The sequence below is a fragment of the Bubalus bubalis genome, chromosome 3, assembly GCF_019923935.1.
Source record: "Bubalus bubalis isolate 160015118507 breed Murrah chromosome 3, NDDB_SH_1, whole genome shotgun sequence".
Classification (NCBI taxonomy): domain Eukaryota; kingdom Metazoa; phylum Chordata; class Mammalia; order Artiodactyla; family Bovidae; genus Bubalus; species Bubalus bubalis.
Genome location: NC_059159.1, coordinates 30,344,579 through 30,360,944, shown reverse-complemented (window position 1 = coordinate 30,360,944; position 16,366 = coordinate 30,344,579). Strand labels below are relative to the sequence as shown.

Below are 16,366 nucleotides of genomic sequence, written 5' to 3'. Positions count from 1 at the left end.
ATTCATATCCATTGAGTCAGTGATGCCATCCAACCATCTCACGCTCTGCCACCCTCTTCTCTTTCTGCCTTCAGTCTTTCCCAGCATCAGGGTCCTTTCCAGTGAGTCGGCTCTTTGCATCAGATGCCAACCTCTACTATAGCCAAATACATCCAATGTACAGAAAACAGTGATTAGAGTGGAAAGACCTGGATGCAGAGGAAAATGCTGTCCACTGCAGTCCTGTTTTATACAAAGTCAAATTAATGTGAGGCCAACATGCCAGGTGGCAAATCTGAACTTCTACCCAAGCCCCAGGCCAGTGATACTCTTTTTTCTCAAATTGCAAGTTCAAGGTCATTGGCAGAGCCCATGACCAGCACCCACGGTCATTCTCCAGGCCTTGCTCAGTGCCCGGCAACTATTTGTGGAATGCCCAGTGACAGCGTTTTAACCTCCAACGTTGGTGCTGAGCCCGGGAATTAAAAACCCCCGAATTCCTTGCAGACCTGCTCTTCTGATGAGCCTGTCAGGTAATAGGGTTGCTGACAGCTTTCTGACGTGGGCTAGGCCATGGCGGCCAGCAGAAACCCGCTCCTCCCCGCCACAGAAGGGAAAGCTGCAGATGCCCAATGACCAAAGGTCAGATTCCTACCCCACAGCAGCTAAGCTATGAAGGAAATACATCTGCCCCCTCAGCTGTATTCTTAGCCCAGGGCCAACGAGCCAGCGAGTGAAGGGCTCAGGGAGGCTGCAACGCTCTTCAATGCACCGGCCCCTCTGCGTCCTTCTGCCTCCTTTCCTCCCAGCCTAGAGGCATGCCCGAGCACCTGCCCCGCCAACCTCAAGTCCCACTCTGGCAATTCACAAAAGCTCTCTGACTCCATCAAGAGTGAAAGGAAGGGCAGTGGCAGATGGGTCAGAGCATGAACTGGGGAGGCCAAGCCAGGAGGAAGGAGCCACTGGGGTGAATCACCACTAGAGGAGTGAGAGCCGTCCTGTCCAGAATGCCAGGCCGTCTTGCAAAGCAGCTGACACACCCGCTAACCTCCCTTCCCGCTGTTGTTGTTTGGTCACTCAGTTGTGTCTGATTCTTTGAGACCCCATAGACTGTAGCCCTCCAGGCTCCTCTGTCCATGGGATTATCCAGGCAAGAATACTGGAGCCAGTTGCCATTTCCTTCTCCAGGGGATCTGCCTGAGCCAGGGATCAAACCCACGTCTCCTGCATTGGCAGACGGATTCTTTACCACTGAACTAGCTGGCACCCTCCCCACTGACATCCCACAAATTGCCACTTTCCTTCCTTCTTGGGATGGATGTCATTCCAGAGGCTGCTGACTTGCGAGCAGCCTCCATCCTATCCACGAGGACTTTGCTGTATGTTTGCTTTGCCCACTGGCAGGAGCCTGAGCAGGGACCGAGTGGTCCCTGCCCAGGGTTCCAGCTTCTTCCCATCCAACCCAGCTGGGAGCTCTGAAATTGGGCCCCGGCTTCACTTTCCCTGGGACCCACAAGGATGCAGCCAGAGGGGAAAGCCACATGGGGTCTTTCAGCCCACAGACCCCAGCCGGAAGCTCACAAGGATGAGGGAGACCATGGGGAGGCTCTTTCAATGCTAATCCCGGGGGGCATCTCAACTCCAGCTAAACCTCTGGCTGATGATGAGTGAACTCATGTTCCAGGCGCTCAGGCTGCACCTGACACCGTCACTTGGTTAACTGCCCTCCTGACCAAGAGGCTCCCTCATGGGCAGAGGAATTTGTTCCAGAGTCTAATTTATATGTGTGGTTTGACACCAACAGTCTTATTCCCACTAGTCTTCAAACTGGAACAGGGAATATAATACAGTCATTGAGGTTCCGAGGTTACTGAAAATGTCCAGCTATTTCAGGCTTCCTCCATTCCCTGGTTGGAAAACTCTAGTAACAGGAGGGTCAGGTTAGGCTGTTTCCCAAAACATTGTTGATTAAACAGAAAAATGGAGGGCTTCCCAGGTGGTGCAGTGGTAAAGACTCCACCTGCCAATGCAGGAGATGTGAGTTTGATCCTTGGGTCAGGAAGATCCCCTGAAGAAGGAAATGGAAACCCACTCCAGTATTATTGCCTGGGAAATCCCAAGGACAGAGGAACCTGGTGGGCTACAGTCCATGGGGTCACAAAGAATCAGATACAACTGAGCCATCTAACACACACACACACACAGAAAAATAAAGTAAGTGGCTTCCATGGTCAAGTATATTAACGTCCCTCCTTGGACACTGCAACGTACAGTAAGGTACTCAAGGTTCCGAAACGTCTTACCATTAAAAAGAATAGCCTGAGTAGATTTGAAATAGTATTTTCCAAATTGATTGATCAGAGAACACTTTGTGTTGGTGTTGTCAAGAACACTTGAACATGTGGAGTCTGGCCACAGACAGTGACTTCAGAAAGGAAGAGAAGAGAAAGACATTTCAATTGCCCAGGGGAGGTAAGGGATGTACAGAGGAAAAGGGGATGCCTGGTGGAGGAAGGGGTTCAGGATCTTTAGGTTTAAAAGGCATTCTCCATATGCAAACTATCAGAGACCTTCTGTCCAAGCATCATGGAAATTAAGAGCCACTAGCTCACCAAGCTCAGTAAACCATGCACTCTCCTCTCTCCCCACACCTACTGAAGTTCTACCCAGTTTCCAAGGCCCAGCTCAAAGGCAGTGTCCACTCAAGATCCCCCCATGTCACAATTATATCCTGAATGGGAAGAGGACTCAGGATGCGTGGGACATGATGGGCAACCACCCCAGGTCTCACCTCCACAGTTACCCTATTAAGCCATGAGGACACTTGCCCCAGGTAACCAGCTTTTGAGAGGCAGACCCCATGCAGAAAAGCAGGGACTCATGGTGCCAATCCACTGGGCTGCTGAGAAATTCAAAGTGTTAGTCACTCAGTCGTGTCCAACTCTTTGCGACCCCATGGACTGTAGCCCACCCTTCCACTGTCCATGGGATTTCCCAGGCAAGAATACTGGAGTGGGTAGCCATTCCCTTCTCCAGAGCATCTTCCTGACCCAGGGATTGAACGTGGGTCTCCTGCATTGCAGGCAGATTCTCAACTGTCTGGGCCACCAGGGAAGCCCAAGAAGTTCAAAAGCATGTTTGAACTCTAAGGAGTTAAATGATCCTTCAGCCTTTCTTTAGGTTTGGCATCCACAGAGCCTAGTGGGGAGGAGAATGAATGGGGTGGCCACAGGAGAGAGATCCCCCTCTCTGTGCATCTACCTGCCAGGCCAACCACAAGCCAGCAGCTGAGCAGCACCGGGAGGCCGATGCCCATAGTCCAGAGACAACATGTTACACAGGCGGGGATGGGGGGCAGAGAACTGCCACCAGCAGCAGGAAGGTCACTGCAAGGAGGAAGCACCATCTGGAGAAGGGGAGACCCCAGAAGAAAAAACCACAGCTTCCAGGGACAGAACAGGGATTTAGACACCTTGAGGATGAGGTCCAAGCCTCCAGGTATGAATGAAGACAACCAGAAACCACTGAAAATTTAGGGGACTGATGTGGCCTCAGCTGAGTGATTTCTTTCTTTTTTCTACGTTGCTTTATTTTTTTATTTGCTGTACCATACATCATGTGGGATCTTAGTTCCCTAACCAGGGATCAAACCCATGCTCCCTGCAATGGGAGCTCAGAGGCCTAACCACTGAACCACGAGGGAAGTCCCACAGCTAAGTAAGTTCTTAATGACAGTATCCCACAGCAGTTCACTCCCTCTACATCATGGGCCCCTCCTCCCCAACCTTTCTGCCAGCTCCCTCCTGCCCCCATCAGCCACCAGATGTCACAAGACTCACACTGGACCCCTTGCTCCTTCCACCTCTCCTCTCATCAATTCCCCTCCAGACATTAAATACCCTCCTGCGGACACCGATGACCCCAAAGCTGAATGTCCATGCCAGACGTCTACCCTGAGCCACAGATTGCTAAATCCAAGTGCTTTGCTGACACTGTACCTTCTCAATGTATCAGCCAGAATGCGTCTTCAAAACACAAATCAAATCACACCCCTCTTCTGCTTCAGACCCTTCCGTATGTCCGGGCTGGCTTTTTCAGCATCAGAGCCTGTCCCCTCCTGCCTGCAGCCTTGCACTCAGTCATGCTGGCCCAGCACTGGTGGACACACCAGACTCCTCCCTGCCGAAGGAGCTGGCCCTTTCCAGTACCTCCTGGAATGTTCCTCCTGTGGTTCTTCATACAGCTGGCCCCTCCCATCTTTTAAGCCTCCGCCCATGTGACTCTGGCAGGAAGAGGCCTTCTGTGACCAGCTGCTTCCTCCCTAGTGGCGCCCTGCTATCCGTCGCTCTGGCCGTCTCCTGCAGAGCACTGTCCGCTGCCCGCAGTGACTCATTCATTGTCTTTCCTCCATCTCCCCCGAGTAACTGTGAGCTCCATCCTCTGGAGCAGGGACTGGTATTTCTTGTTCAGCTCCATCGGCTCGGTTTCTGGAACAGTGTCCAGTACCTAGCACATGCTCAGTCTAGTTAAAGAATGGATGAATGGACCACTCTGATAGCTCTTTGAAATGAAAGGGAGTCTCTTGAAAGGTAGTGAGTCCCCTGTCACTGGTAGGATGAGCATATAATGGGTACATTGCAGAGGGGTCTGAAGTGAGTGACATGGGGCAGGGGGATGGGTCTGATGACCTCCCGAGCCCCTGCCAGCATCAGAGTCTATGTGTGTGCTGATGAGCACATACTCAGAAGGCTTCCTGCCAGGCATCCTTTTCTTGGGCACCAAAAGACAGCATCCATGCCCTCAAGCTGCCCCATGGCCAATCCCAGCTTCTGAACTACAAAGGATGCTTTCTCAACACTGGTAAAATCTCAGGAAAGCAATTTACATTTTTTAAAAAGCAAAGACTGAGCATCCAGCACCATATGGTGAGACACAGGTCTGCACAAGCCTCTGAATTTACTCCTAGGTGCTGGCATCTGATGAGAGACTCCAATGGTTGAAACATCAGCATCAGGACGCCTCGTCCCACCCCGCACCTCCCTTGCCCGCCGGGACCTCCGCATCCCACAAGGGCGTGTAGAATCCAGAGCCACTGCTGGGGCAGAGCTTGTGGGTTAGCCCAGGAAGCCACAAAGATGCTAAATTGCAAAACATGAGGCCCTAAGTGCAGAGGGCCTCCTATGTTTTTAAAACTGTTGACCAAAAGCTGAGCCACAGATGAGGAAATGGTCTGATGTCCTTGCCAAAGTGGCAATGCCACCAAACGGATAAACAAGATAAACCTGGCGATCACAGGAGACACAGAGCGCTCAAGTCAGGGAGGGGCTCCTGAGACTGGCCAGACTTATTGTTTTCTGACTTTCAATCCAAAGGACTGGTCTAAGGCTGCCCACAACCTACTGCTAGCCATAAGGTCGCTACTGCTGGAAATAGATAGGATTTCTACTTTGTAAGATTTCTGACATATTCTGCCTTATAAATGCACAGGATTGTTACTCCAACTTGGAATAGAACAGCTGAGAAATGCATACAAGACAGAGCAGGTATAAATTAAACCATGATACTTAGAACCCCATCCACATGCCCCAGAGTCCTTCCTGGGATCTAGAAGACCCTGCAGGCTGGCTTGCTTCTCCATCCCCTGTGTTCTCCGTACATCAGCTTTGCCAGGCTCCTTCTTGCCCCAGGGACCTTGTCCTCAGGAAGTCCCACTGTCTGGAATCTGCCCCCTGATGTCCCTGTGGCTGACTCCTTCCCGGTCATCCTCAAGAGATCATTTCTTCCCCACCCCAGTCCCTCACCACACATCACCCTGCTTTATTCTCCTCATCCTTCCTATCACTGCCTCCTGATTATCCACATTTATTGACTGATCTGCCCAGTAAAATGGAAGCTCTCATCCACTGGCACCCTCAGTGTCTGCAGTGGAATCTTCTGCAAGACAGGTGTTCAGTGAATAGTCCTGCATGAAAGGGCACAGGAGAGAAGGGAAGAGACCAGGGAGAAAGGGGAGAAGGGAGGAGAGGGGGCATCCTGAGGCAGGCAGTCCAGGCAGGCAGTCCATGATCACTGAAGTTAGAGAAGGCTGAAATGCCAAGATGAAGGGGAGAAGAGATGGGGCGAGGTTTAATAGGAGCAGATCATTCAGGTAGACGTATGGACCTTAGCAAAGATGTTCATCTGAAGATGGAGACCAAAGGGACCTCTGAGAGGTTTTAAATTGAGAGTGATATGACAAGGTTTGTATGTTTAAATATCATCCTGGATTCGATGTACAAAATGAAGAACAATGAAGAGAGAAAGATCAGGAGTAAGCAGGCTGCTGCAGAGGCCCTGGTGCAATGTGGGTGGGGATGACGAGTGACCAGTGGGACCAGAACGATTCTGAGAAGGGAGAGGAGACACATCCAGGCAGACTCTGAGTGTGAAGCTCACTGGACGGTGAGACAGCCTCCACTAAAATACTGGAAACTGTCAAAGGGGGAGACTGGGTGGAGGAGGACGAAGGCTGGCTGGTCTGGGGACGCCTCTGAGACATCCCAGCAGAACTGTCCAGTGGGTGGCTGGCCAGGCTGGTCCGGAGGTCAGAAGAGAGGACTAGACTGGGAGGAAACAAGGATTCAAGAGACATCATGAAACAGTAAGAGCTGTTAATGACTGGGGAAGTGGAGAAAAAGAGAAGGAAGTCAAAGGGTCATCCGACTGCCAACACAGGTCACTGTGCTGCTGAAGGGTCCCAGGACACGGCAGAGATGGACTGTCTGCAGAATCCTAAAGTAATCGGGCTCCAGTCTGAAACAGCATAGGATGCACCAGAACTATTGTCAGAGTATGACTGGGTACGGACAGATGTGGTCACTGCCTTGAAGAGAAGCCAGGCTTACTGGGAGGTGCTTGCTATTAAATTTCTGTGAATCAAGAAGTCATGCTTCCCATGACGTCAAATGACTCCATGCTCAGCCTCCCTTGACGGTAGGTGTGGCTCTGTGACTGACTTCCAGGAAAAGACAAAAACAGAGGTGTGTGGTCTATCTGAAGATGTTTCATTAAAAGGGAGGGGGACACATTCTTCTCCTCTCCTTTCTCTATTCTGCGGCTTGAAGCCGAGATGAAATGGCTGGCGCTGTGGCAGCTGTCCGCTCCATAAGGATTAGACAAAGAAATGAGGTAGAAAGTGCCTATGGCTCTGACAGTTTCCTGGAATTGCCATATCTATGTTAGGCTGCCTATTTCCATACTTCTTTTGAAAGAGAGAGAAATAAACTATCTTATTTAAGTCACTACCATTTAAAGATGTTTTGTTTGGTGGGGTCAATCTTAATCTCAACTGGAACACGTCTCTCCATTACCTTTCCCCTTGCTTTAGGTCATGTCATTGCCTCGACAGGGAATTGCCTCCTCCTTGCCCGTGTTTATTTAAATCCTGCCCATCCTTTGGAGGATGGATCAAATCCCACCTCCCACAGGAGACCTGCCTTCCACTTCCTCCCCTGAACTCCGGCTCTGCCTGCCTGCCTCCACTCCTCGGGCATCTGGCCTATGCTGTCTTCATCTCCCCGCAGTGATCTCTTGACTCCTCACAGAGCTCAGGACTATCAGGACCAAAGTCCAGAGTCTACAAGTCCTTGTATGCCCTGGGTCAAGAGGCATTCAAAACAAGGTCATGATAAATATTCCCTCACTGGCCTCCTTCACCTCTGCCTGCAGCCAGGATCAGGATAGAGCCAGGGATTTATATTCTAAATGTATGTAAATGCATTTAGATAATGGAAAAGCAGACAAAGCTGAGGGCATTTATTAAGAAATCTAAAACCAACTCTAATACAAAGAGGGAGTTCAAGGAAAATCTGTCTCCATCCAACTAAGTAACATAGATGTTTGACTGCCATGCAGTCAATGTGGTAACAAGCACCATTCATATAAGAAAAAAAAAAAAGTGGATGCTCTGGTGCATCCACTCACACAAAGATATGCCCCTTCAAAAAAAATAGCAAGTCATGTAAACCAACGCATTTTCACATAACAAACTTGTTGACATATTCTTCACAAACAAGTATCAATAAAAAATTACTTTCAATGACTTAAATAAAAGGTGTGTTTGAAACATTCTAAGAGCAAATACAAACCATGGTGACTGGTTTATGACTAACAGGGTTCATCTGTAAAGGCAGTCTAATTTTTTTCTTAATTACGTATTTTTTTCACCTCTTGTTTGGCACAGAAATGGTTAAACCCAGTCCAAAAGGCAAAGGAGGCCCAGTGGCTTCAAATCCATCAGAGCTTAGGCTGTAACACAAGCTGACCCATCAGAAGATGAGAGCAGAGATACTGACCACTGGGGAAGCTGAAATGGGAACATCTTACTTAGAAGTTCAAGTGCAAACAAACACAGCTTGTCCAGAGCGCCTCAAAAACGCCCTTCCTGGGAGAGACGAGAAGGCACGTGTAGGGGAGAAGCAGGATCTTGGAACCGCCCCCCTCCCCTCCCAGGAAAGCAACAATGTGGATTTGGATAAAAACCCGAGATGAAACACTCCAAGGTCACTGTCAGCAAATCCAAGAAGATGAGGTTGAACACAAAGAGCTAGCTGAGCGATGGGAAGTTCCCGACTGAAACGACACTGGTGCCTCTTTGGGAGCTGCTGGGAGGACAGTATAGCAGCCATTCCTAACCTACCGCGGGCGATGCAGAAGGCAGGCCAGCAGCATACGAACATCGCTGCCCTGCTGCAGGACAATTTAGATCCCTGCTCCTCTGCCGACTCATCCCTCTTGAAACCCAGCCGGGTTGGAACATGCCTGCCAAAACTGCCCCTTCCGGGCCTGTGAGTGTAGAATCCCCAGCCAACTCCACATGGCCACACACCACTTAGGGGAGGTGCGAGTGGGTACCCAGGGTCCCAGGGAAAGCCAGCCCTTGTGGGCGGAGTCACCACGCATGGCCGCCAGGTGTCAGTAGGGAGCAGAGCACCTCCCACTCTCAGCCTTCGGGGAACTTCAGCCAGACCTTGCCCAGGAGACACCGGATGCTGCGGCTTTGGGGCCAAGCAGTGCTCCGGCCACATGCTCAGACACTCCTGAGGGTTTCGGTTACTTGGCTACCAACTCACCACGCAGTCTCAAGGGTGGTTTTAATTCAATATTCTTCACAGACTCAGAGAAAAGAATTAAGGACTGCTCCCTTCCACAAGGACTGGGGTCTCTTTTCTTGCCCCCAGGAAAGCAGACACATAAAACAGTGTTTTCTACTGCTTGGCTATCCTCCTCGAGTAGTTCTAGCAGTTTCTCTTTATGCTGAGGTTAGAGATGTTTGGTTGGTGATGCTTCAGGGACAGTTTGGGTACACAGCCCAGAGAAGGAAAGCCCAGCAGTGAAACTGGACGGTGAGAAGCCAGAACCAATGGCCACTGCCCTGCCTGCCTTGTTCAGCTGCATCTGAAATGGTTTCTCTCACTGGCTATAGCATCTTCAACGGAAATATTTGATCAAGGGGCAGCTGTGGCCACATTGAAACCTCATGTCCAGGCTGAGGACACATCCTTTGGAACATGAGACTATGAAGAGCCTGGCCCACTGTGTCCTCAACACCAGGCACTGCGGCCCCTGCCGGGGTCCATGCTGCCACCAGACACTTCCCAGCCACCAAAAAGACTGCATCGTATTTATTACTGCCTCTCTACATTCACAGGCCCCATGGCCCTGCTGAGCCCTCCCTCCCTCTGGATACTGCAAGGATCTAAGAGTGTGCTTCCACTGCCAATTAATCCCTTTAACCCAAACCCAAGAAAGCCTGGATTCCAACATCTCACAAGCAAAGATGCTGAGGACAGAGTAAAAATACCCCCGGGCTCAGCTTGGGGACATGCAAACAGTGTCAATGCCCCATCTTGCAACAAGGAATCACTCTACAGCTCTGATGGCTATATGGGATCTCTGAGGCCCAAGACCCAGAGAGGAAGTCCTGTAACTGGAGACCAAAAGGGGCCCATGGATCCCCGGGACAGCCCCTCCATCACTGCACCAGGAAGACCCAGGGCACTCCTGGATATTCCACCAGCAAACCAAACTTGCTTGTTGGATCGAAACTCCCAGCAGAATCTGCCTGAGATTTTGCATCATCATTGCTTATCTGCATCCACATTTCTTCACTCACTAAAAGAATTACACTAAGTGATGAGCAGGAACAGGAGGGCACGTCTAGGGCTTCTCTCCAGGTAGAGAGAATGCACAACAATTCCCTGAGATCTCAGCTTAGCCAGTGAAGCTACCGCCCCTCTCCTTTCATCTTGGCTTCCCAGCCCCTGGCCACATCTCACCCCAGCCCAGCAACACCGCTCTAGCTTCCAAGAACAAGTGCTTCTAGGTCTGGAGAGAGAGGCACGTCGCAGACAGACCAGGACGAGTTTGTGGAACAAAAAACCATCCTTACCATTTGCTGATGACGAGAAACAGTGCTGGACACTGCCCATCAAGGAGGTGCTACAGTTTTGCCAGAGGTCAGTCGCATGTCCATTGCCCACCATCCATTGCTAGAAAGAACCAGATGCAGTAAGTCAGAGGAGGCAGTGAGGAGTGACAGAGACGGGGAGGGAGAAGACCAAGGCAAGGCAAAGAGCAGCCTCATCGACTGTCCAGCCAGAGCCCACGGTGCTAGAGAAAGGGGAGAGGTGGTGCTCTGGCCCAAACCTTTTTTCGAGGGGAGGGCCAGGGCTTTGCAAGTAAAAAGCACTTTGTAAGTGGAAAAGAACCTCACAAATATGAGTTGCTCTGTGCCAAGGTGTGTACGGCAGTAGAAGGAGCCGTGGACTTAAGCCAGGACACCTGCATCCAAGCCGTCTCTCCTCCCCTGATCTCCTGAGTCCCAGATCCCGTGCCACGGCCACTCTGAACTCATTTCCTTATTGGTAATTCCCGTCAACCTACTGTTAAGATGTTGGGAAGATGCTGGTAAGTGATGAATCAACTCATCAGTCCCCAACATAATTATTTTTCAATCTTTGAACCAAGCAAGAACATCATACCTGGGACTTGTCATATATTAAGAAGTTAAGACCACAGTCACATGACTGCCCAAGTCTGGGCTCATCTTTAAGAAAATAAGTTTAAAACCTACTGAGCTGGATGTTTGCTGATTTTGTAATGCAAGTTATCCCAATGATCTGTTTGTACTGGAGGAGGCTTTTCTAAGAAGGTGCCCTGTCCACAGCACAAAACAGACCTGGGACTATGAACCATTAAGGAAAATCTAATTTTAACTTGCCAGTTTCAAGTCCTAAAGGCCGTTTCATGAACTAAGTCACCCATCTGATGAATGCCATTTGGAGAAAAAACAGACCTTCCTAAATTCTCCACTTCCTTCCTCAAGGACAACCACCACCGCCCCCCATCACCTCCCCGCCTCCCCCACCCCATCAAGAAAAATGTTAAACAAGCTTATCACACGAAGGGGGTAGGGGGGGACCCTGGATCTGCACTCACATTCTTTGGCTTAAAGAGAGGCCTGTGTGCTGACCTAGCCCAGCGCTTGCTTGCTTCCTCCCCACCCCTGAATCCACTCTGATATTCTCAAAAACTACTGAAAAGGCACGGATTGCCAGAAACTGCAAAAGGCCCAAGGATGTCTGAGACTCGCGATCTGCAAACTTGAGGGGGCGTGGCGGAAATCGTGGTCCGGAGGCCAAGCTCGGGGCGAGCTCCGGGCGCCCCAACCGCGCGTGCTACCCGGCCGGACACTCACGCTGACGATGGTGGACACGAACAGCAGCACCAGCACGGCCACGTGGAGGACGATGATACCCAGCAGCAGGAGCAGCATTCTGGCGGCGGGTTCTGCTCAGCGGAGTTTCCGTCTGGCCTGACAGGAGACACAGCCGAATTGGACGTGAGGTCGGGCTGACTGGCCCGAGCGGGCGAGCGAGGGAGGGAGGGAAGGAGGGAGGAGAGGAGGGAGGGGAGGAGGGAGGGTCCTGCGCTCGGAATGCCAGGGCCTGGCCCGCCGCCCGCCCACCCGGCCCCGCGGCCGCCGAAAGAGGGCAGCAGCCGACTGTAGCATCCCTGCCCCGCAGCCCGCCGGGCCGAATATCTTTTGCTTTTGGAAGAAAACAAGCGGTACGCACGACGCACGTCGAAGTCTTCCCGGGAGGGGAGGTTTTTCCAGAGTGCCAAGCAGAGGCTGCAGCGCGCCTCCACCCACCCGGGCGCTCCGGGGGCGGCCCAGCTTGCGGAAGGGGGGCAGAAAAGGGAGAGCGAGCGCTCTCCCGGTGGAGTGGAGGTGGGGGCGAGGGGCAGGCAGGGGCCTAGGTCTCTGCGAGAGGCCCGGGGATCCAGCGGCGTGCTGGGAGGGAGAGCGCGCGGCGGAGAGCCGGGTCCCCAGACCGCTCCGCGTTTCGTTAGGCTTTGAGTTTCCACTCAAGTTTGGCCCGCGCAGGGGAGCCGCCCCGACCCCACCACCGCTTGGCAAAGACACCCGCGGCCCCGGAGAGAAGGCGCAGAGCCGAGGGAGAGGAAAGAACCGCCCGGGAGAATTGCTGGGGCCGGCGCCTCCTGCCCTCCCCGGGCGCTGGTCGGGCCGATGCGCTCAGGGCCCAGGCTGGAGGGGAGCAAGTGTCCGTGCGAAGGAGAGGCGGAGGTAACGGGGTGAGCTCCCCGCCGCCAGAAATAAGTGCAGCAGCATGGAGCCGGCAGGACCTCTTCTGTCCGCCGCGGTGCGGTCCTCACCCCACACCTCACATCCCGCGTCTGATCTGCGGAAGGATCCGCACGTTTGCTAAGACGAAGCTGCGTTTAGTAAACTGTTGAAGGACAGAGTCTTGGGCTAGAAACAACGATTCAATAACTTCAGTGTTTAAAGTACCCAGTCGCAGGCCCCTCCGTCCTCTCCTTCAGCAACACTTAAAAAAAAAAAAAAAAACACCCTGGAACGTGCAGAGGAAATAAGCAGGGTTTTCTGACGTCTCCCAGAAGGTTTAAATTAAATCCAGTGACTCCTCATGCCGAGGAGGCGAGGGGAAGTGGGGGGAGACAAGAGAAAGATGAACGGGTATGTAGCTAGAAATTGGGGGGCCCCGGGGACCCTATACCCTGAAGATGTCCACCGCAGGGACTGCTTTGCCAGCGAGTCTCCGAGTAGGCGACTCTCCAGCGAGACGAAAAGTCCTCCGCCCCTGCCCCACATCCAGACATCAGCACCCGCGCCCCCGGCGGTTCACAGACCCGCAGGTTCTCCATAACAGACCCTTACAAGCCCCGCAGGAATGACGCCGGACAGGCGGTGTTCTGCCAGCGATCAGGGAACACGCCAGCCCGAAGCCCCCTCGCTCCGCGTGTTCTGGCGCCGTCGATGGAAGATGCCCACATTCCTCCTCCGTCTCCTCCACTCTCCCGGCCAAAGCACTTACGGCCCAAAGGATAGCTGTCCCCGATCCTCAGAGATCCTCAGAGCTGTCTCGGGCACACACTCCGTGCGTCCGCTCAGCGGCTGGCGTCCGCAAAGGCAGCTGCGCTGCGGGGCTACGCGCGCCAAGCGAGGGGCAGGAGGGAGGCTCCCGGCGTTCCCCTTTAACGGGAACAACGCCCTGTCTGCGTCGCTGCAGTAGGGTGTGTCCCTGGGTCAGCGTGTGCAGGGGGGCGGGACTCGGGGAGGGGAAAGGGCAGCGGGAAGAGAGGGAGGGCAGGAGACAGCCTGGGCCTTACGCTGCGCCCCGGGAGAAAGTCGATGACGGCAAAACTGCTGTGACTTATCCTGGAAACTAGCAGACCGCGCAGCTTTCTCACCTCCGTTTCCCGTGGTTTCGCTGACTTTACCGAGACCAAGAGTTGACCGATATACTGGCCCCTCCGCCCCCTCCGCCCACGTGGGAAAGTCGACCAGAGGTTGCCCCCGCGGGTGCCCAGCGCCAGGCTCTGGGACGCACGCATTCGGACCGCGCCCACGCGGAGGTCCAGCCTGGATGCCCCTCCCACGGATAGGGGGAGATGGCACTTAAGCGCAGGCAGACATCCCTCCCCTGGAGTCCTGGCGCCCCTGGCCTGCCCCTGCGTCCTAGCGGGGCTCACCCGCACCAAGCCCGCCCGCGCGATCCCGTCTGCGCCCAGGCGATGCGCCAGGTGCCTCGGATTCCCGGGACGGATCTAGCGGGCCTGCTAGGGGGAGAGTTGGAGGAGGTGGGGGAGAAGGCTGCCCACTGCAGGACAGCGCGCCCGGGGGTCGCTGGACAAATCCAGACCACAACCGGGTACGCTCCAGACGAGTTTGCTGGCTTGGTGCCCGGCCTGGGCTGGCGTCCCCGGCCATAGGGTGGTGAGTTGGCCATTTGAGGTGGGGGAAGAGCAGCCAGGGAAATCAGCTGATTCATAGTCGGCTGAAGGCGGTCCGCCCAGCGTCACGGGGAGAGAGGATAACCCTTCCGGGCGCAGGGTGGGTGCGCCCCAGTAAGAGGGGAAGACGCTCTGGGAGCCCGCCTTGATGCAGGAACGCGGAGCGGGAAGGTGGGCGTTACAGGTCTGCGTGCCAACGCAGCAGGTCACACACAAGTCACCAGCACCTGCCAGAGCTCTGTGTCACAGAACATCACCGCTCTGAATGACTCAAATACCCTCATCTACTTATTTTACTATCTGAAAGCGGCTGCCTGTGGCAGCTAATTATACATTCTTCAAGCAAAGATAATTTGGAAAAATTCTTCAAACAATGGTCTTTCAAAAATCCTTAAATTAAAAAGACGAATCCTTGGGAAATTTTTGTTCCCTGCCCAGTGATATGGCAGGTGGGTTAGCAGGATTCTGAGGTGGTCTGTAAGGGGTGTGGTCCAGTGGTTAGGTGTGGAGGCTCAAACAAACCTGATTAGCCTGCTTACTCAGGGCTGTGGATTTGGTCAGTTTGCTGAGGTACCGGGTGCTTCAGTTTTCTCATCTGCAAACAGGACTAAGAATGCCCATTTTAAAGGGTTATGGTGTTGATTAAAAGAGATAGTTGTGAAATACTTAGCATAGTGTCTGGAACCAAATAAAGGATCAGTAGTACCCAGGAAATTGTCACTATTATTATTAATATTATTTCACATTTAATCCTCACAACAACCTTTTAAGGAAAGCCCGACCCCCTAAACTAACATCGCTTATCAGCCTCCTAGATTGAAAGCACATTTGTAGGTAGAAGGACTAACTAAACAAATGGGAGTGATCACTTTCCTCCTGGGTCATATTCTAGGATGGGTTTGCCCTGGGAATTATTGCCAGGGCAATTGCCTGGGAATTTGTGCCATCCAGACTTTTTATTTATTAAACCAACATTGACATGATCACCAGGTTCCCCAGGATTGTTCTAAGCACTTTATAAATATTAGCATATCTACTCAGGATTTTCTTCCTTTCTTGTCTTTTTTCCCAGCTAAACTTCTGAATGAAATATAGACATCTAGAAAAGTGCACACATGGTAAGATATAGCTCATTTCTTCCTTTCCTTTGCACCCAAGGTTTTAGTCATTAACCAGCTCGCACAGTAGTCACAGTACAGGACATCTGAACCCACCCGTCCCTGTCAGTCACTTCACTGCCCCTCGCCTGCCTCCTGCCCGTTCAGCCCCCAGCTGTGGAAGACAAACGCCGCTTCCTAGGGTGATGTCACCAGCTCGGCCACACCCAGGTCCCGGCCAGGGCTCCGTTACAAGTGAAAGCCTCTCCCCAACCTGCTTACAATCCGAGGTCACCTGCCAGCTGTGTGCGTGGGGCTGTTTTCCATCAGGGCTGGCGTGTCTGGTCCCCTTCTTCCCTTCAACTCTGGATGTGCCAGGGTTTCTAGGTGCTCCCAAAGGGCCCTTCTGGCCTCCCCAGCCAGAGTGTATACCCAGCTCTTAGCCAAGGATTTTAGAAACCCCTGGATTCTCTGGTCATTTCCAACACACACGCGCTGTCTCCCCTGCGATCCTTTCCATTTGTGGTTTGCAGGGTGTGGGGCTGGGCAGCAAGTGCTCTGTAAATCATGAGCACACACCATCCAGAGGCACAGTCTGCCAAGACAACTCACCGGGCCAAACAGGGTCACCCCTTCCTCCACGCGGCTCTCTTCACACTCAGACGCGTGTCAGGCAGGCCCCTCCCAGGACAGGGCAGCTGAGACACCAGCAGCTGGCAGGTTTAATCCTGCTGCTTCCCACCAGGATCCCCGAAATGCGCCCTGGTGATGCTCCCCAGTAACTGAAGCCAGACCAGGCATCCATCCAGTTTATTCAGGGGCTGGTCCAATGCTGGGATATGTCATGGTGGCCTGAGAGCGTCTCAGCCTCTACTGTTTAAAGAGACAGCACCCAGCTTTGTGTCACCAGAACACAGTGATCTCAAGAGGCCCTTAGAGTGTGGGGAGCCTGGACTGGAGGGAGAGGAGCTTCA

General features: G+C 52.8%; 1 protein-coding gene across 5 annotated transcripts in view; it reads right to left on the bottom strand.

Annotated features, from left to right (window-relative positions):
• PMP22 (peripheral myelin protein 22) overlaps positions 1-16,154 on the bottom strand; it is a 28,017-nt gene extending 11,863 nt beyond the window's left edge. The window contains exons 1-3 of one of the 5 annotated variants that reach the window (XM_006079433.4): positions 16,005-16,154; positions 11,717-11,833; positions 10,409-10,508 (exon numbers count right to left, since the gene is read on the bottom strand). In XM_006079433.4, the coding sequence (XP_006079495.1) occupies positions 10,409-10,508; positions 11,717-11,794 (178 nt within the window). In that variant the 5' untranslated portion in view covers positions 11,795-11,833; positions 16,005-16,154. Of the gene's footprint in view, positions 1-10,408; positions 10,509-11,716; positions 11,834-12,095; positions 12,782-13,376; positions 13,554-13,752; positions 13,772-16,004 lie in introns of those variants that run through there. The other 4 variants (XM_044939243.2, XM_044939242.2, XM_006079432.4 and 1 more) reach the window with 4 other exon arrangements.
• Positions 16,155-16,366: the final 212 nt, after the last annotated feature.